This window comes from Coenobita brevimanus, chromosome 27 (assembly GCF_032717465.1).
Source record: "Coenobita brevimanus isolate Jiangsu-jjx chromosome 27, ASM3271746v2, whole genome shotgun sequence".
In the NCBI taxonomy this organism is placed as follows: Eukaryota; Metazoa; Arthropoda; class Malacostraca; order Decapoda; family Coenobitidae; genus Coenobita; species Coenobita brevimanus.
Window position 1 is genome coordinate 25,239,057 of NC_136980.1, and position 23,648 is coordinate 25,262,704.

Consider the following 23,648-nt stretch of genomic DNA (forward strand, 5'->3'; position numbering starts at 1 on the left):
CTTTCAAGCACTTCACCCTCTGGACTTCCATCCTTACTCATCACACCATCAAAGTACTTAAACGCACTCACATTTTCCACTTCCTCTTCATCCAGCTTCACTGTACATTCAGTGACTTCATTTCTCTTGAAAACCATAACATTCTCCTTTAGATTCCGTTTCTTACACGCTCTCCCAGAGACATTCACCAGGCCTTGCAGCTCCCCTTCGTCTCCACTTAACAACACAGTATCATCTGCAAACAACAGGACAATCAGTTTCCACACACTGCCTTCTCTCACTAGGGTCGCCCCAACATCCACTGCCCTACCTTGTATCTCTTTTATATTCCCAGTCATATACAGATTGAACAAGAATGGAGGCATGACACATCCCTGTTTCAATCCAACCCTCCAACTGAAAAATTCACTCAGTTCACTGTCCACATGCACTGCAGCTTTAGCACCTTCATACATACTCTTCACGGCATTGAACAGCTATCCGTTTGCTCCATATATTGTTACTACTTTCCACAATCCTTGTCTATCCAGCCTGTCATATGCTTTCTCCAAATCCAAGAAGGCAGCATACAACTTCTTTCCCTTCTCTAGAAACTTTTCTACTAAAGACCTGGGAATGAATACCTGATCTATACAACCTCTTCCCCTCCTAAAATCTACCTGTTCTTCTCCAACTAATGCCTCTGTTATTTCTCTAATTTTGTCACTAAGTATCCTACCATAGACTTTTCCTAATACACCAAGAAGACAAATGCCTCTATGATTACCTGACAATTCTTTTTCCCCTTTTCCTCCGTACAGGGAATACTTATACCTGACTTCCTCCCTGACTTTACCTTCCTCCCAGGCCAATCTGCACATCTTCCACATCCATTCTACTACTATCTCTACCTCATGCTCGAGCATTGCACCAAACACTCCATCAATTCTTGGGGCTTTCTGGTGTAGGTAATTACTCTGTATTTCGACTATGGTACCCTCACCCTGCTTTATTTCCGAGCCAGATGATTACCCTAACGTTGTGTATAGGTAGTCACGGCTCCTTCATTACTTCTGTGTAACTGGGCAGTGCACTACATAACACTGTTTGGCTTGACACTTAGTCATGTGTTGGTTGCACTACACGTAGTGAGTGAATGGTGGGAGCCCCACCACCTATTAGGAATATATATATATATATATATATATATATATATATATATATATATATATATATATATATATATATATATATATATATATATATATATATATATATATTTAATAATCCCGGAGTGAAAATTACTGAACTGAAAAACCACATATAAGGACCAAGCCATAATCTCACATACCTGCATAATTATACAAATATTGGATGTGTGGTTCATCAAGGAAAGCCCGATGATAATCGCAAATATAGTCAGGAAAATCGGACTGCTATTTTGTTAATCCTGCAGGGTCCTCCTTGGTATTTTGTCTGTTGCTCTTCCATTCCACATCATAAAGTAGATCATGTTCACTATAAGAAAGTGAATGCCCGATCATACATCGCCCTTATCATAAAACATTTGATCAAAAACCCATGACTGAGACCATGTGTTGTTTCATTCAAGTGTTATGCAAATGCAGGTTACGAAGATGCCCTTCCTGGAATATATTACCCACAGGTCACTCATCTACTGTCTTTTATCGCCCATCTCTGAGTCAGTGGGTGTTAGAGTCCTTTTACCTTAACCTGGCCTTCACATCCATCTTTTTGCGTCTTAATTCACGTAGGTCAGTGTCAGAATAAGAAGATACTACGGCTCTGCATCTTGCATATAGCACTTCTTCGTGATTAGCACCTTGTCCTATTGTTAATCTATTGTTTCAACCAGACATGTCTACAAGTCACTTTCTTCAAGTCTCGAGTCAAGTCTCGAGTGTTCCTTGTCAAATCTCGAGTCAAGTCTCGAGTCTTTATCGTCAAGTCGCAAGTCAAGTCTCAAGTCTTTAGTGACAAGTCACAAGTCAATTCGAAAGTTATTTCTGTCGAGTCGCAAGTCAAGTCTCGAGTCCTGTTCATAACAAGACCTGTTCATAACAAGACCTGTTCATAACAAGACCTGTTCATAACAAGACCTGTTCATAACAAGACCTGTTCATAACAAGCTGTGTTGGTTCAAGAATTAGATATGATAAAGCTATCAATGCCCCATGAATTTTTACAACAGTTTCTAGAGCTACTGAAGTAATTATTTCCCTCACAGGGTTAAATATCATCTGGATGTAGCCAGAACAAAATATGTATTTTACTTCTAACCACCTAGCGGTTAAAAATAGTAAAACTAGGAAAGACCACCACCTTCATCTTATAGTAGCTGCATTTCTCTCAACCTTAGTTTTTAGTTATACCTGTTTTCAACCCATTCTCACAGTATGGCACAGTAATGTATATATGATCTATGAAGTATTCAATACTTTTTACATAATGGTGAAACTGAACGCCATCCCACAGCAGCCTACAGAAAGGGAAAACTATCTCTACTTAATAACAGTAATGTAACATACTGTATAATTTGATATATAATACCTTAAAATGGTCTTACTTATCAGAGCTTACTAAAAAAAAAATTCAGTAAATAAACAAGGAGAAACTGAATTCCAATGATTAATAAACAAACACATATAAAATCTTCAGAAAGAGAACAAAGTTAACCTGCAAGTTATTATTCTGTTCAGGTCTACATGTCAGTTTTGCTGCTGCTGCGCTTCAAAAATATGAGATTACTTAAGTTCTTGTCACTTAGTCTTGCACGATGTGGTCTCATAAGAATATCACCATGACTGAATTCAATCGGTGCACTAGATGCAGGAATACAAAGGACCCTAACAGCTACTTGGTATAAATGAGGCAGATGCACCTGATGAAGCCACCAGTAATTAAGAGCACCATTAGCATCACAGACTTGGCTCTTGGTACATAGTTCAAGGTATCGAGCAAGTTGACCCTGTACACTGAATTTGTTTCTATCTTTTTGACAATCTTCACGACGGTAACTTGCAAAGAGACGAGGGGTCTTAAGTGGCTCATCTTCTTCAGTGTCCTCTTGCAAAAGCACTGGGTCTGGCTCTGGAAGCATTCCTGCTTCGGCCTCGACCATACCTTAAAATTAATGCATTAAATTATCTCACAAAAATGTCGCTTACACAAGCAGTTGTGACATACTGGCGACCACCAACTGCCAATTCAATCACTCGGTGTACCCAGTAATTTTTAGATTAGATTTGGTTAGGTTAGGTTCAGAAAACAAAGACTGGCGCCTGGCGGTCACATCGTAAACTTTGTACACCAAGAGATATTACCGAGAAGTTCCTGAACTGCATATAGTTACCAGGTACTAGTTAATAATCCTATATGGTACCTAAAATACTGACTCCCTTAGTAAAAGCATCTCTCTTATACTCTAGATTTTTGCCCATTTCCCACTTAAAAAAAAAAAAAAATGAAACTTACCTCTGAGGGTGTGTTTTGAGACGTCGCACGAAGTTTGATGTAGTTGCGTTTTTTCTGTATTTTTTTTTTTACATGTTGCACATGTGACACTCCTTTTGTCCAGTGAGGTTTCGAAATCCTTATATGCAAACAGAATTATGTTAGGTGTTGCCGCAGCCATAATGTCAACAAAAGTAACAGATCAAATCAGAGCGACAGACACAAGGGAGAATGACCGCACCACAAAGTTGTCATCTATCACGAGTGACAGACTGTTAGCAGAAGTTGCAGTGTGCAGCGGCTGCAGTTTATGTTAGCAGATCATCGTATTTTCATTTGATTATATTACTCTTGTTTTGCTGCCAGACGGAACACCCTCAAATGATGAAAATATATGGTATTAAATCATTCTCCTAGGAAGTATGTATGTCTATCTATCTATTGCCAGACGCCTCAATCCCGTTTGGGGTGGCCACAAACAAATCGCCTCCAAGTCGCCCTGACCCCCGCCATTTCACTGCCCTGCTCCCAACTCACACCCCCCTCTCTCATATACCTCTCCACCCCATCCCTCCATCTCATCCTCGGCCTCCCTCTCCCTCTTCCCCCCTCCACCTCACTCACATACACTCTCTTCGTCAGTCTTTCACCCTCCATCCTCTCCACATGGCCAAACCACCTCAGTGTGTTCCTCATAACGCTTCCTATCACATCCACATCAACACCACAACGCTCCTTTATATCTTCATTCGTCAGCCTGTCTCTCCATGTGACTCCACAGGCTCCTCTTAAATAACTCATTTCCACTGCTCTCACTCTTGACTTGTGTCCTTCCAACAATGTCCAAGCTTCACTTCCGTACGTTAGAGTTGGTATCACAATACTGTCATGTAGTAACTTTTTCACTTCCATGCTCACTTCCCTGTTTCTTATCACTTATTTCAAGGAACAAGCAACCTTTCTTCCCTGCTGTACCCTTTCAAGCACTTCACCCTCCAAACCTCCATCCTTACTCATCACACTACCCAAATACTTAAACGTACTCACATTTTCCAATTCCTCACCATCCAACCTCGCTGTACATTCACTAACTTCACCTCTCTCAAAGACCATCACTTTACTCTTCCCTACATTCACCTTTAGGTTCCGTTTCTTACACACTCTCCCAAATTCATCCACCAAGCCTTGCAGCTCCCCTTCGTCTTCACTCAACAACACAGTATCATCTGGAAACAACAGCACAGGGAGTTTCCAAACACTATCCTCTCTCACCAGGGCCACTCCAACATCCACTACCCTACCTTGTACCTCTTTTATTACCCCATCCATGTACAGATTGAACAACCATGGAGACATGACACATCCCTGTTTCAAACCAACTTTCAAAGAGAAAAATTCACTTAGTTCACCATCCACACGCACTGCAGCCTTCGCACCATCGTACATACTCTTCACAGCATTCAACAACTTCCCATCTACTCCATATATTCTTAACACTTTCCACAATCCTTGTCTATCCACCATGTCATATGCTTTCTCCAAATCCATGAAAGCCGCATACAACTTCTTTCCCTTCTCTAGAAACTTTTCCACTAAAGATCTAAGAATGAATATCAGATCTACACAACCTCTTCCCTGCCTAAAGCCTCCCTGTTCTTCTCCAACTAATTTCTCTGTTCTTTCTCTAACTCTGTCTATAAGTATCCTACCATACACTTTTCCCATTATACTAAGAAGACAAATGCCCCTATGATTACCACACACTTCTTTTTCCCCTTTTCCTTTGTACAAGGGAATAATTATACATGACTTCCAATCCTTCGGGACTCTACCTTCCTCCCAGGCCAATCTGCACATCTTCCACATCCATTCTACTACTATCTCTCCCCCATGTTTCAGCATTTCACCACACACTCCATCAATTCCTGGGGCTTTCCCCGATTTAACTTCCTTCATTGCGTCCACAACTTGTATCCTACTGATTTCTTCCTGTCTTCTCACCTCCCTCCTTCTCCCAGCCATTCCCCAGCCACTTATACTCGCATTACTTCCATCCTCTACGTTCAACAATTCCTTAAAGTGTTCTCTCCATCTGCTCACTTTTTCTCCCTTCTCCACTAGTAATCTACCATTTATATCTTTCACTCCTCTGCTAACTTCACTTCCACCCTGTCTTACTCTTTTCACTTCTCTCCAGAACATTTTCTTACAGTCCCTCCACTTTACACTCAAATTCCTTCCAAATTCCTCATCCACTCTCTTCTTACTCTCTCTTACTAATCTTTTCACCTCTCTCTTCCTTTCCACATATAACTCTCTCTTCCGCCTCTCAACTTCTTCCACGCCCCTATTTCTCATCCATTCATTGTATGCTTTCTTCTTTTGTGCCACAGCCTGTTTCACCTCTTCAGTCCACCACACTGTTCCTTGCACCCCCCTCCGTCTTCTCTTCCTTCCACACACCACATCACATGCTGCACATATTTCTTCTGTAAATATCTTACACACACCTTCCACGTCTCCCATCTGCTCCAATTCATATTTGCCCAATCGTTCCTCCACTTCTCTCTTATACTCTGCCTTTTTCTCATCCTCTTGTAACCTTACCACTCTCCTTGCAACTACTCCTTCCTCTTGTCTTTCCCTTCTTCTATTCCTCCATCTTACTTGCATCCTAATTCTGGCCACCACCAAGTAGTGGTCAGAAAGTCCACTCCCCCAACCTCTATACACTCTTGCATCCTTTACACATTTTCGCATCCTTTCATCCACACACACATAATCAATCATTGCCTTCCTTTCATTCAGTTCACCACCTACCCTTCTCATCACTCGCCATGTATACCTGTGGATCATTTTATGCCTGAAGAGGGTATTGGCTATCACCAACCCCCTCCCAGCACAAATGTCCACTAACGCACTCCCATTCTCATCTATCTCGGCAGGCACACCCCACTCACCAACTATTCCATCCACCTTCACATTACCAACTTTACCATTCATATCACCAATCAAAAACACTCTCTCATTCCTTCCAAACTTTTCCATGCACACTTCCACATTTGTCCAGAACTCTTCTCTCACTCTTCTAGCACGATCTTGCGTTGGCGCATACACACACACAATCGCCCACATTTGTATTCCAACTTTCAACTTTACCCACACAATCCTTGACCCAACTGATCCATACTGTCTTATGCTCTTCTTCCATCTTTTACTCACAACTATACACACTCCTTCCTTTGCCCTCTCATTCTCATCTACTCCTGCACATATACCCCATCCATACTCCCATTCTCTCACACTTTCTCCTCTCCATTTTGTTTCAGTTATTCCACATACATCCACTTTCGCACCCTCGAGCACCTGGACAATCTCTCTCTCTTTCACCTCATCATTCGCTCCTCTTACATTCCATGTACTCATTACCAAATCCTTTGTCCGGTCCTGGGTCGTCATCGTTTGGTCAGTCCTTGTCCGAGGCTTCTTGTTTGTTTTTTTAGTTAGTTGTATTAAATCATTCTCCTAGGAAGTATGTATGTCACACATATTATTTTAGGTTAATCATGATCGTATGGCTGGCAACCTGGCAGTGCGTCTGTAAGTGGACCTGTCTGGATCCTGTCCATAAGGAACAATTTGTCAGGAGGAAATCAGACGGTTTATTTATCCAGCTTCTATACTAAATACATTATAATGATTTTACCAAGACTCGAATCATTTTAAACCAAGTCCCAAGTCAAAATAACTGCAAGTCTCGAGTCAAGTCACGAGTCTTTATGACCAAGTCTCTAGTCAAGTCAGATTACTCTCTAGTCCAAGTCAAGTCGCAAGTCATGAAAAACAGCGACTCGAGTCGGACTCGAGTCCGAGTCACAGACTCGAGTCCCCATGTTTGGTTACAACTCAGCATTCAAGATGGATAGATGGAAATTTTAGGACAAGTTAGAGTAAAAAGGGTATAGTAGGTGTGGGGATGGGGGTGTAAGTAAGCATGATTGTAGGTGTAAGAGGGTGTGAGTGTAGTTATTGTGGGTGTAGGTAAGTGTGGGTTTGGGTGCAGATGAGTATATGTGTGTGTGATGCTTTGATGGTTGTAATTGTGGATGTGGATGTGGATGTGGGTGTGTTTGTTGTGAATGTAGGTGTAGGTAAGTGTGGGTTTAAGTGCAGATGAGTATATGTGTGTGTGATGCTTTGATGATTGTGGATGTGGATGTGGATGTGGATGTGGATGTGGTTGTAGTGAATGTAGGTGTAGGTAAGTGTGGGTTTAAGTGCAGATGAGTATATGTGTGTGTGATGCTTTGATGGTTGTAATTGTGGATGTGGATGTGGATGTGGGTGTGTTTGTTGTGAATGTAGGTGTAGGTAAGTGTGGGTTTGGGTGCAGATGAGTATGTGTGGGTGTGATGCTTTCATGGTTGGGATGTGGTTGTGGATGTGGGTGTGATTGTAGTGAGTGTAGGTGTAGGCAAGCGTGGATTTTGGTGGAAGTGAGTATAAATGAGTGAGGGTGTGATGCTTTGGTGGTTGTGATTGTGGATGTCGGTGTGAATGTGGGTGGAGGCAGGTGTGGGTGAAGTTGGGTATAGATGTAAGTGTCACTGGGGATGAGGATATAGGTATGGGTGAGAGGTGTGAATAAGTGTGAGTGGGTGACAATGTGTAACGATGGATAACAGGGTGAGTAGGAAATGTGATTGAGGGGATGTAAGTGAGAGGTATGAGTGTAAAGGGAAAAAAGAGAGTTGTTTTGAATGACTAAAGAGAGCAGAGTTATGAGAATAATACTTGTGATCACCTGAGAGATTCACATCGTCTGTACATAAATAGTTCATCCTCTATCCTTGGATGGGAAAAAGAGGTTAGGATGTTGATGATGATGATGTTTTCTTCCTTCCTTCTCCAGAATGGTTTTGTGTCGAATGAGGGTGTATGTGAGGGATGTGTAGATGTAGATATCGACTAGAGTAGGTGTTTTGTATGTGCACTTGGGGAATAAGTATGGTGGGAAAGGTGGGACAGAACTTTGGTGTGTGTGTGTGTGTGTGTGTGTGTGTGTGTGTGTGTGTGTGTGTGTGTGTGTGTGTGTGTGTGTGTGAGAGAGAGAGAGAGAGAGAGAGAGAGAGAGAGAGAGAGAGAGAGAGAGAGAGAGAGCAATATTATTATTGTAAACCCTGTCATGGACGCGTCCTTTGTAGTATTTATTCCAACTAACGACAATCAGTATCGTTCAGCTGTGTCATTAGCCACATTTTCCTGCTGCCATTTTGATAAAAGAAATTTCAACACCAATCACGTCACGGGAAGCCTCGTGTCGCGACTGGTTATGACCGCTCAAAGGGCAGGACGAAAATACCGCTATAGTGTGAATACGGTCACTGTTAACCCTATCATGGTATGGGACATCTCTTATTCGCAGGCCAGCTTAAAGGGACCAGTGGATATGAAGCAGGATAATTAACTCTTTGAAGGAGGGTTCGAATAATAGGCATTACCTCTTGCACAGATTACCCTTCTTGTTATTCTTCTTATCTTTAGATGGTTTTATTCATATTAAGAGAGATAGTTCGATTGAAGTGGTTAGATTAAGCCTTCATTAATTTCTTTAATATGAGAGGGATTTACTTAGCTGCATAAAATCATCTGAACGTGAACAAGAAGCGGTGCCAAGGCACAGCAAACCCGTCCCCGGCATTCATTTTAGTGCTGACATATAAACACAATCGGATATCTAGTCAAAGATGTCACATACCAAATTTGGAGTAAATCAGGTGAAAATTGACAATTTTATGCCCATTTGAAGCTTTAGGCCCGACCCACCTGCCATTGACCCTTTTACCGCAAGCTGGGGGGTGAACCCCCTGATGGGAAGAGGCATGTTATAGGAAGCAGATTTGAAAGATGCACCATTAGGTTTAGGTTTCATTTCTATATAACTAATTTGAAAGTAGTTATGGCGAAAAAAAATACGCATCCCCGTTATTTAAATTTTGGGGGGCCTACAGCCTGGGCCTTGGCCCAATTTGGCCCAATATTTAATCAGGTGATCAGAAGGCCATAGCCCATCATCCGTGTAATTTTAGTCAAAATCGCCCATTTGACCAGTAGTTTTCACGAAAAATTGTTAACAGACAGCCAGCCAGCCAGAAAGACAGACAGACAAACAAACAAGCAAGCAAACATATAAACAGAGAAAATGAGTGAAAACAACACCTGTCCCAGAGCCCCTCCAGGGCGGGGACGGGTAATAAAGACGGAGCAGGGGACTTCAGGGGTTCAGAAGATTCGAAGCAGGATGCTGAACTCAACAAAGGAGGCTTCGAACAACCGATATTAACACCTTCCATGTGGTTGTTTTTTGTATCATGTTCAAACTCTTTCCAGGGGACATATTGAACTGTGGGTTAGGTACAGCCTTTATTAACTCATTAACCGATAAATATGAGAGGCCTTTCCTAAACTAGACAAAAGCGTCTGGATGGGGAATATAGCAGTGGAAGGATCGAATTGCTGAAAATTTACTACTTTCTGTCAGAAAGTTTTCATGTATTTTAGTCATGTTGTCTCTAGACATTTTTAAAACAGATCGTGAGAGAGGTTTCGAACTGGAGGGGTTCAACAATATAGCCTTCCTTCACCCATCCAACTGAAAGGGGTCTTTCTTAAGCTACAGTATATTCAACCATATGGAGGTCGACTGGATTGGAAATCGTCTGTAGTTCGATATTTGTCTGGCGAAGTGTGACCTATTGGCAAAAGTGCGTGTAGGCTTCCTTGTATGAATACAGTATATCTTGTCCCCCGATAAATAATACAGTATTTTACAATATGACTGTGTGACTGTCAGGTTTATTATAATAGTAACAATTGGAAAAAACACATCAGAGAATGAAAGCTCACCTACTTTGTAAGTTTTTTGTATTTTAATATCCTGAATAACATTTAATGGCCTCTGGATACACCATTATTAATGGTTCTGTCATACATGGTAGTTTTTCTTGCACCTACTGGTACACGACACATTATTATTATGGAAGGATGTATTAGTCATCAGTCGATATAGAAAGATATCTATCTGTCTATCTGTAGCAAGATGCCATAATCCTGTAATTTGTTTTTGGGTTTGTTGTTATACGGGGAGGGGCACTAACCCTCCACCAACCCATCTGCTGACATATAGGGACGTTTGGGTTGGTTATATGGTTACCAACCAGCGTTGTAAATGGTTTCCTGGCTTACAGGAAGCCACTATGTTTGTCACTTAATGATATGCCACCTGAAAAGAAGTGACAGAAAAGATGGGAGATATTGGAAAAGAGGTGGACAGACACAGAAAAAGAATGATAAAAGTGAAGGAAGAAGTAGGCAGCACTGCATCAAATGAGTACAAGAACAGAATTTGTGACCACTAGCTTGGTGCCGTCAGACGCCTTCATCTCAGCAGACCTTTGAAAACTGCATCCACCCAGAACGTATCCAGCACCCCGACACATTCCATCACATATTATGTCTTTGGACAGACCCTCAGATACACTCCAGACACACCCAAGAAGCAAAACACCCGCACCTCAGATACACCCCAGGCATCATTAATACTCCCATCCTTCAGCATCCCACATTTGTGGCTTGTAACATGACAGGGTTCATTATTCAAAAGAGTACAATGACTCGGTAAACGAGTGACCCAGTATAGGGACACTCAGTGGATTTGGGCGCCAGTGTGTGTGTGGGGGGGGAGAAGAAAGAACCGTGTCTACCATAACTTTACTTGTCATAAGTCTAATATGTACACTCCTAAGCTGACCTTTCATTTATATCCATTGTATCTCATAAGGTTATTGTTAGATCAAATGCCTGAAAATTCAGTTCTGTTTTAGAACCTTCCTCGTATTCATATGATGAAACTGCAATTATATTATCTGTGGCAAAGCAGGGCTATATAACATAATCTGAAGGCTAGATTTAGGTTAGAAATGATACTAACGGTATATAATAGATGAAAGGTAGAGGATGAGGGCTGAATGCAGGCTACGATGACAGGCATTTGGGGAGTTTGGTCTGAGAAGAAAAATCAAGTAAGCAAGCAGAATCACACAACAAGACGGACAAATCTTGGAATCAATCACAAAGCTCCATTGTTATCATACTTAACACATTCTGTCAAAATTTTCTGCCCAGCCCTCTAACGACGATACACTGTGTGTGACGGAAAAGGAAAGAACTAGATATTTGTGCCAACCACTAAGTCGGTAGAAAGGATGGGGACATGGGAAGAATTAGTTGGTAAGGGATTGATTTTCAGTTGAAGAAACAAGTATCGGGGCTCAACCCAACATGCGTGGGCAGTATTTAGTGGCAAGGAACAGTCACAAACACATACAAGTGTGACGGAAAAGGAAATCACCCAAACATTCCCCCAGAATACCACACACAACCATCGATTTACATCCAGCTCCCTATTTTCAGTTCCAGGTAACGAAAAAACGTAACGAACTTAACAAACTTGTTTAGTTTTGGAAATCTAATATACTGTACTGTAGCACTAGCTGTGTGTGTGTGTGTGTGTGTGTGTGTGTGTGTGTGTGTGTGTGTGTGTGTGTGTGTGTGTGTGTGTGTGTGTGTGTGTGTGTGTGTGTGTGTGTGTGTGTGTGTGTGTGTGTGTGTGTGTGTGTTTTGGGCAGCCGAAATTACACATTCAAATCGCACCAAAATTGGCACTAAAACTGCAAAAAAATTCGCTGATGTGAAAAAACTTGATCCCATCACGATTGAAATACTTTTACTGTATTTAATGCGCGGTCACATTTTGACCAAAAAAAGCAGCTGCCGGCGCCCGGCATAGGATCTCCGTAGAATTTTTTGTCCATAGCTATAACTAAAATATATTATAGCAGCGCGAGAGTGTACCCATACTATATTATTGTACTCATATAACCATACTTCATAACACCTAAACCCCCTTCGCAGGAGCAAGTGCGAGGGGCCCGAAGGGTCCACGAGCACTTGTGTTTATATTATTTTTATTTTATTTATTTATTTATTTTTTCTCGCCAAATACAGAAGTGGCTGAAGTGGTGGCGTTTCTGCTGGGCGAGCGGAGCAGCTACATGGTGGGAGCCTGTGTTGAGGTGACGGGAGGATACGGCATGTGATCACCATACACATCTTTCTCTTCCTTAGTCAAAGGCCTTGTGGAGGGATTAAAAATGACTTCATCTATATTAACTGAACGATTGACGCCAATTCGATGTTTTGTCGTTAAACGTGGATTTTGCTCTCCCTCCCTTCGTTTAAACTATGCTAAGTTCTACTTACCTTTTGAGAAATAATGTTCAGGTTTAAAGGAATACAACATCTACAACCAAGACATGATTTATGTGCGGCATAATGTATCTGCTTTAGCAAAAACAAAATCTTTTACAAAATACTATACACATGTGAAAGAAAAGGAGGATTGCATATATCATAGGATTTTGAAATCACTAATAAAATATAATATAATTATTACCTTCCCCAACAAAGGAAGGGACATAGTTTACTTGAACAAGGATGAATATGAATTTAAGCTTAATCATATTCTCAGTGACACCTCTAAATTTAAGGTCATTAATTTTGATATTTCTTCTGCCATCCTTAAGCATGAATATAAACTAAACAGATTGCTACGAAGTATTAAAGATGAAGTTGGTGACACTACTAATGACTGTTAGTTGGTGCTGCTATAATGTGTGGTCTACCGGAACATTTACTCTTTAGCGAGTGGTCTAACGGGACATTTTACAATGTAGTTCAATAGGACAGAATAGAATGTTAGGTTGGGACAGAATAGAACAGTTTTGGTTAGGTTGAGTTAGGACAAGACAGAACCTTACCCAACCTAACCTATCCTATTCTATCCTGTCCTGTCCTATTGTAGCCTAACCTAACCCAACCCAACCTAACCTAACCTAACCTAACCTAACCTATCCTATCCTATCCTAACCTGTCCAAACTTAACCCTAACTTATCCTATCCTGTCCTATCGTGTCCTGTCTTAATCTATACCTAACCTAACCTAACCTAGTCAGCCTAGCCTATTGTATCCTAACCGAGTGCTGTAGTGTAAATATCTCTGTAGACCGTACACTATAGTAGCACCTATTAGTCTGTATGCTTCTGGTTCTATTCCTGGTTATCTTTATGGTCTCCCAAAAGTTTATAAGCCTAACATACCTTTAAGACCCAACATTTCATTCAAAGGTACCTTCACTTATAATAAAAATATATTTTTGGTTCCCCTGGTCAGTTTCCTATGAACAAATAAATATACGGTTCAGATTTCTGCTGGCTTTGATGTTCCCTTGCATGAAGCGACTCGACTCATCACAAACAACACCAGTACTTCTACCTTCACTTCAGTTGGCCTGAACAGGAAATCATTGTACAGCTTGTTGGAGATAGCTACCCCACCAATCCCTGTTTACATTTAATGGAAAACTTTCTACTCAAACACATGGTGTGGCGATGGGGTCACTACCAGGTCCTTCATTTGCATTTTTTTTTTTTTGTCATAATGCACAAACCAGGCTTAATAACTGTCCCAGTAATTTTAAGCCCTCTTTCCTTTCTTTCTTTCTTCTTTCTTTTTTACCAAAGGTATACTGACGACACATTCCTCAAACTTAACAACCCTGCTCACATTGAAAAATATTTGGATTGTTGTCTCCCAACATGCCGACATAAATTTCACTTAAGAACCTAAAAACGACAAAAACCTTCCATTCCTGGACATTCTAGTTACCAATCACTCCAGTCACTTCACTTATCCCGCAAGTGTTTCTCACAAACCTACTTTCACTGGCCTAAGCACAAACTTCCTATCCTCAGTTACATCCCATACAGTTTAAAGATAATAATATAACTATCTTGTTCCACATTGGAGTACAATTCGTTTTCCATATGGCTCACTTTCTGCTCTGTAATTTGTTTACCTAAAGCAAATTTTGCCATTAATACAGTAAGTACACTGTCCATATTTTTGAGAAACTATTAACCCACTCTGTGCCGGAGATCTACGTGTATGTCGGCCCCTATATGCGCGGACACTGCCAGCGATGTACTTGTACGTTGGCGATTATGCCAAAACTCGAAGTCAAATTAGGCACACAAAAATTGGCTGGGATATTCCCACACCACTCTAAGCCTCATCTGACTCTCTAGGCCTCAATATATACCCAACAAGAGTGTCCTTGGCTTGAATAGCATAGTTACCAATGAAGAAAACGCAGAGCTTCTGCCTCCCCTTGCTCTGTGGCAGCGGCGGGGGGTGAAGTATACGGGCATTACTCCGAAGTTTTCAGTCGCCTGCTCAGGGAGAATCGACTTCAAAATCGACCTACATGGCTTCTGTGAGTACTTTTATGGCTGTTCTCCATGTTTTCTCATCACTTCTAACCTATCTAGCAAAGAAAAAAATGGTCAAAAATTGCCTGGCACCATGGCGCCATGAGGGTCCAAAGTCTGTCTGCATCTGGCGGGTTAAACACACTGACATTTTCCATTTCCTCCTCATCCAACCTTACTGTACATTCAATGACTTAATTTCTCTCAAAAACCATAACTTTACTCTTCCCTACATTCACCTTTAGATTCCGTTTCATACACACTCTCCCAAACTAATTCACCACCTTGCAGCTCCCTCTTGTCTTCACTTAACAATGCTGAATCATCTGCAAACAACAGTACAGGGAGTTTCCACACACTGCCATCTCCCATTAGGGCTGCTCCAACATCAACTACTCTACCTTGTATCTCCTTTATATGCCACCCATATACAGATTGACCAACCATGGACCCCTGATACATCCCTGTTTCAATCCAACCCTCAAATGGAAAAATTCTTTCAGTTCACTATCCACACGCACTGCAGCCTTAGCAACTTCATGCATACTCTTCCCGGCATTCAACGACTTCCCATTCAGTCCATATATTCTTAATACTTTTCACAGTCCTTGTCTATCCACCCTGTCATATGCTTTCTCCAAATCCATGAAGACCGCATATAACTTCTTTCCGTTCTCTCGAAACTTTTCCACTACAGACCTAATAATGAAGATCTGATCTACACAACCTCTTCCCTTCCTAAAACCTCCCTGTTCTTCTCCCTCGAATTCTTCTTTTATTTCCCTAACTTTGTCAATAAGTATACGGTAATCCCTCTACTATCCTACGTAATAGAGCCAAAGGCATGTGTGGAAATTGGTCCCGTCCGAATAGTGGGCCCCAGCCTCCTGGACTTGTATTTAGGGACCCTTACCTACCCTGACTCAGAAAAACACCTACAACTCCCTACTGGACATGCATAGGACCTATTTAAGATCCAATTCATATCAATAAGGGACATAAAATTCTGAAATAAATGCAAAGGAACCAGAGAATGAGGTTTTAGAGGTGAGTATATACAATATTAAACATTCTGGGTACTTACAACAAGTCCTTGGCTTCTGGACTGGTACTTATGGAACCTAACCTAGCCTGACTCAGAAAATTACTTCCCTAGTGGACATGCATAGCACCTAAGACCCTATTCACACCAGTAAGGGACATAAAAGAGTGAAATGAGGTTTTAGAGGTATGGAAAATACAGTACAATATAAAACATTCTGGGTACTTACAACAAGTCACTGGCCATCTCAATGAATAACCCGCCTCCTCTCAGACTCTGACAGTATAAAGGAGTACCTGAAGCACCTGCAGTACACCGTACATGAAATCTTGCAATGAACTTAGTCATTTGCACTCATAATTCCATTTTCTTAACACTGCTCACTCTAGTCTTACTCGCGCTCCATTGTACCTTAGTGAAATCAGTGTTGCACTCTTCACTTAAGTCCTTGCACTCATAATTCCATTTTCTTAACACTACACACTATAGTCTAATTCGCGCTCCATTGTACGTTAATAAAATCAGTGTTGCACTCTGCACTGAAGTCTTTGCACTCAGAATTCTAATTTAACACTGCACACTATTTGTTTCACTGTACAACACTGTAAATTCCCATGTGGTCTAGTGGTGAGTTCTTGCTGTTTATTCACTGTCAGAGTCTGAGAGTAGCTGATGAAGGTGGCCTAGTGGTGCGTCGCTGGGACATGGTGATGGACTACCCACTGCAGATGACTCTGAAGAGAGGCGGAAACTCACGTCCAGTGGCGATTTTACCTTGGCTATTGTGCTGGGCTGTGGCTCGGAGGATGAGGGCCTGTTTTGGGGAGGCAGTGGTGTGGAGCCAGCTGGGGTCACGGGTCTGAAAAAGCTGTCAATGGTGATTGACGCAAGGAACGACGATTTTGGCAATTAATGATGCGCTTTCTGAAAGTGCACACTTCCTCCACAAGTCCCAAGGGACCCATCTCCCTGTCATAGTCCGGGTGTTCCAGGTCGTCGAGAACGAACTCTATGTGTTTCCAGAATGCGCTCAGCTTGGGGATGGCTGGAGTAGTGTCACGCTGAGAGGAGTCCATATCATCGTCGCTGTCCTCGTCGGAATCTTCAAGCTGGGTACTGACACCTGCAACTAAAGATGCGATCTCAATATCAGACATGGTCTGATACCCAGGATCGCCCTCGTCGTCATCCAACCACTCATGCACTTCATCCACATCAACATCGTCACCATGCACACGTAGACGTGCATGGAAGTCATCCACATCAACACCTTGAAAATTGTGCTCCACATCCATTCCAAGAAGCAGATGAGACCAACCATTTTCTAGAGTCTTGACAGGGACTTCCTTCCATGCACTGGCCCAGTTGTAGTTTGCAGACTTGATGTTATAGCGGCAAAGGTTTTCCAAAGTCCGCTGGCCTTGTGTGTCCCATCCCCCCCTGTGCTTGTCCTCGTCCTCGAGAACTGCCATCACCTCGTCCAGGAACTTCCTTCGGTACAGCCTTTTCGTTGCCACGATCACTCCTTGGTCCATTGGTTGGATGAGAGCAGTCATATTAGGTGGCATAAACATGCACCTAATGTGGCCATTCTCAGCCACCAAGTCCTTGTCGCATGTGCACTGGATACCCAGTGTGTTTGTCTGGTAATGGATGACCTCCTTGATGAAATGGAGATGGAACCAGTCTTTGAAGATCTGGGCAGTGAAACAAACCTTCAAAGAATGGTACCAAATGACAGGAAGGACATCCATCACCCCACAAAGACACCGAGGCTGCTTTGCGTGGCCAAAAATAATGGGCTTGAGCCAGTGCATGTCGTTAGCATTGGCACAATACAAAGCAGATATCTGTTGCTTGGAGTGCTTGCAGCCAGGTACACGCTTCTCCATCTCCTCAGCTAGAGTGTTTGTTGGCAAAGAGCGATAGAATAAACCAGTTTCATCAGTGTTGTAGACTTGACCGAGAGTGAGGCCCTCCATGTCGATCAAGCCATTCACCTTGTGCCGAAACTCCTCTACTCCATCATCGTTGGTATCCAAAGCTTCGCCATGGGACTTACAGTTGGTAAGGCCTTGTCGTAACTTGAACGCGAAGAGCCAACCCTCAGATGTCTTGAAGTCTAGGGCATCTTTAAGCCTTGCGAACTTCTCAGCAGCAGCCTTCAGCTCCATGCCACGCACCAGCACACCAGCAGCACGTTGTTGTCGATACCAAATCAACGTGGAGCGGTCAACTTCAGCATACCGGGGAGTAAAAAAAAAAAAAAAATCATCTTCCTCTCCACGTTGCATTTGTTCTTCAACGAGAAGTCAGCCGTGTACTGCATGAGTTTCTCATGGGATCTCTTGATATAAAAGTAGATCAGGCCAGATTGAATTCATGGAGGATGCGTGAGGTTGACCATCCTGCGTCCACCTTGTCCAGTGTCTCCCTCTTCTTTTCCAGAGTCAGAACCACTCTCTTCTTCCTCTCAGGCAGCGGGGTCATCACATACACGACCAAGAGGCAGGAGAGCAGCAGGAGAGCCTGCAGCAGGTAGGGCACCACCACAAAAGCGAGCACGTGGGCAGCCATGATGACGAGCGTGCATTCACAACATGAGACGGGTGGTAAGTGGGGAGGATGCAGGGGCGCTCTAGCAAATGGGGTCAGAACTACGCACCCAAACTTGGCTGGTCCGCGCTGCATGTGCTGAGTTCAAATTATGGTGGGAGAAAAAGTCATATTTCTTTCGATTTTTTTGCGAATTTTGGGCAATTTGGGGAATATTAAATCCAGGGACCAAAATGTCTAGTATGTGGGGTGTCCAGAAAATGGGAGTTCGGATAGTACAGGGATTACTGTACTAGCATATACTTTTCCTATTACAGTAAGAAGACACATGCACCTATGATTATCACACACACTTCTTTTTCCCCTTTTCCTTTGTACAGGGGAATAATTATACCTGACTTCCAATCCTCCGGGATTTTACCTTCCACCCAGCCCAATCTGCACATCTTCCACATTCATTCTACATCTATCTTTCCCTCATGCTTCAGCATTTCACCACACACTCCATCAAATCCTGAGGCTTTCCCCATTTTGACTTTCTTCATTGCTTCCACAACTTCCATCCTACTGACATATTCCTCTCTTCTCACCTCCCTCCTTCTCCCAGGCATACCTCAGCCACTTATACTCACATTACTTTCATTCTTATTGTTCAGCAATTGCTTAATGTGTTCTCTCCATCTGCTCACTTTTTCTCCCTTCTCCACTAGTAATCTACCATTTTTATTTTTCACTCCCTGACTAACTTCTTTAAAACCCTGTCTAACTCTCTTTACCTCTTTCCAGAACATTTTCTTACATTATCTCCATTTTACACTCATATTCCTTCCAAATTCCTCATCCACTCTCTTCTTACTTTCTCTTACTAATATGTTCTCCTCTCTCTTCTTCTCTACATGTAACTCTCTCTTCCATCTCTCAATTTCCTCTACACCTCTGTTTCTCTTCCACTCATTATATGCTTTCTTCCTTTGTGCCACAGCCTGTCTCACCTCTTCATTCCACCATACTGTTCCTTACACCTCCCTTCGTCTTCTCTTCATCCCACACAACACCTCACATGCTGCACAGATTTCTTCTGTAAATATCTTGCACACACCTTCCACATCCCCCATCTGTTCCAAATCATACTTACCCAATCGTTCCTCCACTTCTCTCTTATATTCTGCCTTTTTCCATCCTTTTGTGACCTTTCCACTCTCCTTGTATGAACTACTTCCTCCTGTCCTTCCCTTAGTCTATTCCTCTATTTCTTTTGAACCTTAACTCTCACCGCCATCAAGTGATGGTCAGAAATTCCACTTCCTCAACCTCTATATGCTCTTGCATCCATTACACATCCACACACACATAATGAATCATTGTCTTCTGTTCATTCAGTTCACCACCCACCTTTCTCATCACTCGCCACGTACACCTGTGGATCATTTTGTACATGAAGAGGGTATTGGCTATCACCAATCCCCTCGTGGCACAAATGTCCACTAGAGCACTGCCATTCTCATCCACTTCTGCAGGTACACCCCACCAACTGCTCTATCCATCTTCACATTCCCTACTTTTCCATTCTTATCTCCTATCAAAGACACTCTCATTTCTTTCAAACTTTTCCATGCATGCTTCCACATTTGTCCAGAACTCATCTTTCACTCTGCTTACACGATCTTGCATTGGCGAACACACACACAATCGCCTACATCTGTAGTCCAACTGTCAATCTTACCCACACAATCCTTGAGCCAACTGATCCATACTCTCTTATATTCTCTTTCCATCTCTTGCACACAACAATACACACTCCTTCTTTTGCTCTCCCATTCTCACTTACTCCCGCGCATGTACCCTATCCATATTCCCATTCTCTCACACTCTCACCCAGCCATTTAGTTTCAGTAAATCCACATACATCCACTTTTGCACTGTTAAGCACCTGGACAGTCCCTCTCTCTCTTTCACCTCATCATTTGCCCCCCTTATATTCCATGTCGCAATCCGTACCATGTCCTTTGTTCTGTCCTTAGTCGTCAGCTGTTGGTCAGTCCTGGTCTGAGAGGATTCTTGTTCATATTTTTAGTTTGTTGTTTTCTGGGGAGGGGCACTAACCCTCCACCAACCCACTTACTGTCATGTAGGGAACACGTGTTGGTTAGTTATAAGGTTACCATCCAGCGTTGTAAATGATTTTCTGTTTCACAGGAAATCATTTGGCTCGCCACTCACTGTACAGCTACCCAAAAAACAGTGTACCACTTCATTAAGTGGGTGGATGATGGGCGTCCCCACCTACCACGGGTGTAAAAATACAGAGAAAAGAGAAAGAGGAAAAGAGAAGTAGAAAGAAAGTGATGGACTGAGGACAGCATGAAAACGTCGCTAGAAAAAAAAATTGTGCATGAAAAATAAACGAAGGGAGTGCTATGAATGAAAAACTGAAAAAAAAGGAAAAAAAAGAAAAAGAAAAAGAGATGAAGGACGCGGCGGAAAGAAAAGAGAACGTGAGATCGTCGGAGACCCCAGAGAAATTTATGTGGGAAATTAATGGGAAAAATTCAAAGAAAATTGTGAAGAAAAAAATGGCAAAGAAGTGGAAGATAGGGAAAGGAAGGAAAATGAATAAAAACTGCCAACGTTTTCTAGGTAATGAAAGATAGTTTGCACACAGCTATAGTACACTGGCTTATATCTGTACAAAATAATTATCCTGGTAGTTAATGAACATACAAGAATATTCAATCACAATATTAGTGTTTTTATGGCTTGACGGTTGACCCCATAACTCCTTCTAGAAGCCCTCGGCCAATAAGCTGAAAATTATGGCTGGATGTAGTGTATATGCGCTTGGAATAACTGTGCCAGGTTTGAAGCGAAGTGATTATTAAATAAAAGTGATGGCATCAGCTGAAAACTGTTTGAAAGAAAGTGGAAAAAAATAGAAAAAACGAGGGGAAAAAACAGTATATCTCGACACTACTGTGCGGAGTCATACAACGACCATGACAAGGAATACAAGTAACGAAGGAGAAAGAAATAAAAGAAAGACACGGAAAGTGGTTGAAAGGTTCAATTAAAGAAATAGAAAAGAAAAAACACTAAACAACAATGAAAAGGAGAAAGGAAGAAAAGGAATGTGAGAGGAAAAGAGAAAAATAATAAAAAAAAGTTGCGTCCTAATAGAAAATAAGGAGAAAGAATAATAAGGTTGGAAAAAGGACGGCCAGGCCAGGAAAGGGGAGGACTACACTACGAAAAAAAAAGAAAAAAAAAAAGAGAACAGGAAGAGGACAAGAAATGGAAAGGAATACGATGAATAAAACAAGAAGGAAGAAGACGGAAGGAAGAGCAGGTCATAAAAGATATGAAGGGGGGATTAACAGAAAACAAAATAAAAGGAGAGAAGAAGAAAAATGCGAACTGGAAAGAAGAAATGCACTGGAGAGAGCAGGAAGAGGTAAAAAGGAAAAACAAATATACAAGGAAAGTGAAAGTGAAACGATCAGGACAGAGAAAAAATGTTAACTAATAGAGGTTCGGGGAATGAGAAAGGAAGAGGAGAGGTAGGCCAGGCAATGAAAAATGCAGAGAAAAGAAATACATAGAGAAAGACAACTAGTGAACAAGGTATAGAAAGGAGGGGAGGTAAGAGGGAAGAACGTAAGGGAGTCGAGTATGAGGTAAAGAGGGGCTGAGAACTGGAGGCAAAGTAATTTGCGAGAAAGTGGAGCTAGGGGAGAGGAATGGGAGGAGAGAAAAGGGATTTAATGAGAGAGAGAGAGAGAGAGAGAGAGAAATAGGGCGATGGACAGAAAGTGAATGAAGATTATTAGAATGCGATAAGACATATAAAAAGATAATAACGGGGAACCGATAGGGAAAGGAACGGGAGGAAATGTGCTTGCTAAAACGGATGAACTGAACGGAAGGGTAATGAAGGGAAGGGTGGATGGAAGACGGAGGAAATAATGGAACGAGGAGTGAAGAGTGCGGAAGGCAGGGAAAAAAAAAACAATCTGCAGTTCATTCATTATTACATTAAAACTAACATGATTTTTAAATACAGGATTTTAATGCAAGTGTAACCCGAGGTGTACTTTTCTGTACGCAACAGCTCAACATTCAGCTGGCCCTCTTCGGCCTGTATTTTCCTTTAACTTTGACATCCAGTATTATAAATGCAATATGTCCAGGCTCCTCAGACTGAACAGATCTTGAAATACGATCTCACTTCTCTAATATTAGGTAGAAAGAGTTTGTATGACGGGGCCTTTGCATCCTTCTTCTGGCATTAAGAAAAATGGAAAATCCTAAAAAAATTTTCTCCGGCAACTGTTTCTCTGTTGCATCAAGGAAATTTACACAGTGTAACGCCAAACGATTTTGTTCAGTCAAGAGATATTCCAAGAGTCAAAGGGTTAATGTACTGTAGGTGGCAGTGGAAGGGCAAGGGAGGGAGAATAATTACTATATAAAAAAAATGGAGGGAAAAAAGAGAAATAAAAAATACTAATTACAGAAAAAACGATGAAAAACAGAATATGGATTTTTAGAAGATTGGGGGGGAGGGAGGGAAAGAATATAATGACATTGGCAGAGATTGAAGGGATAAATGTTCGTTGAACTGGGAAGGAAGAAGAAGGGAGGAAATTTAATAAGTGAACAAGAGAAGGACAGGAGAGAGAACAGAGAAACTGGGACAGAGGCAGGAGGAAGCAAGAGAAAGGAAATTGTAACTGGAAGAGAAGGAACAAGACACAACGAATAACATAATTGGTAAAGAGGAAGGAGGGGAGAGAGAAGTGAAATTGGGAATAACACGAGAGAGAGAGAGAGAGAGAGAGAGAGAGGGGGGGGGAGGGGGAGGGGCTGGCAGGCAGGCAGGGAAAAAATACACAGGCTTACGTAGAGCTGTAATTAACTGGCACGATAATTCCCTGCCCATTGTTTTGCATGTCATCTCTCTCTCTCTCTCTCTCTCCCTCTCTCTCTCTCTGTTTCTAATTAAATTCCCAGCGTCTCAACCATTTTTCTGTGTTACCCTTCTTTCCCCCTCCTGCTATCATATTTAGCCGCTATTTGGTTATTCATATTTCAATTTACTTCCATCTCTCACTTTCCCGTCTGCTCCTTATTTTCATTAATTTCTGTATGTTTTATTGCCCTGATTTCACCAGTTTATATCCTTTCCTTCATCTCCTATAGTTTCGTTCTTCTC

At 41.9% G+C, this 23,648-nt stretch overlaps 1 protein-coding gene across 1 annotated transcript in view; it reads left to right on the forward strand.

Annotated features, from left to right (window-relative positions):
- The window catches only part of LOC145394516 ((3R)-3-hydroxyacyl-CoA dehydrogenase-like), a 60,044-nt gene extending 47,433 nt beyond the window's left edge, over positions 1-12,611 (forward strand). The window contains exon 6 of the mRNA XM_080268357.1: positions 12,520-12,611. Coding sequence (XP_080124483.1) covers positions 12,520-12,611 — 92 coding nt within the window. The remainder of the gene's footprint in view (positions 1-12,519) is intronic.
- Positions 12,612-23,648: the final 11,037 nt, after the last annotated feature.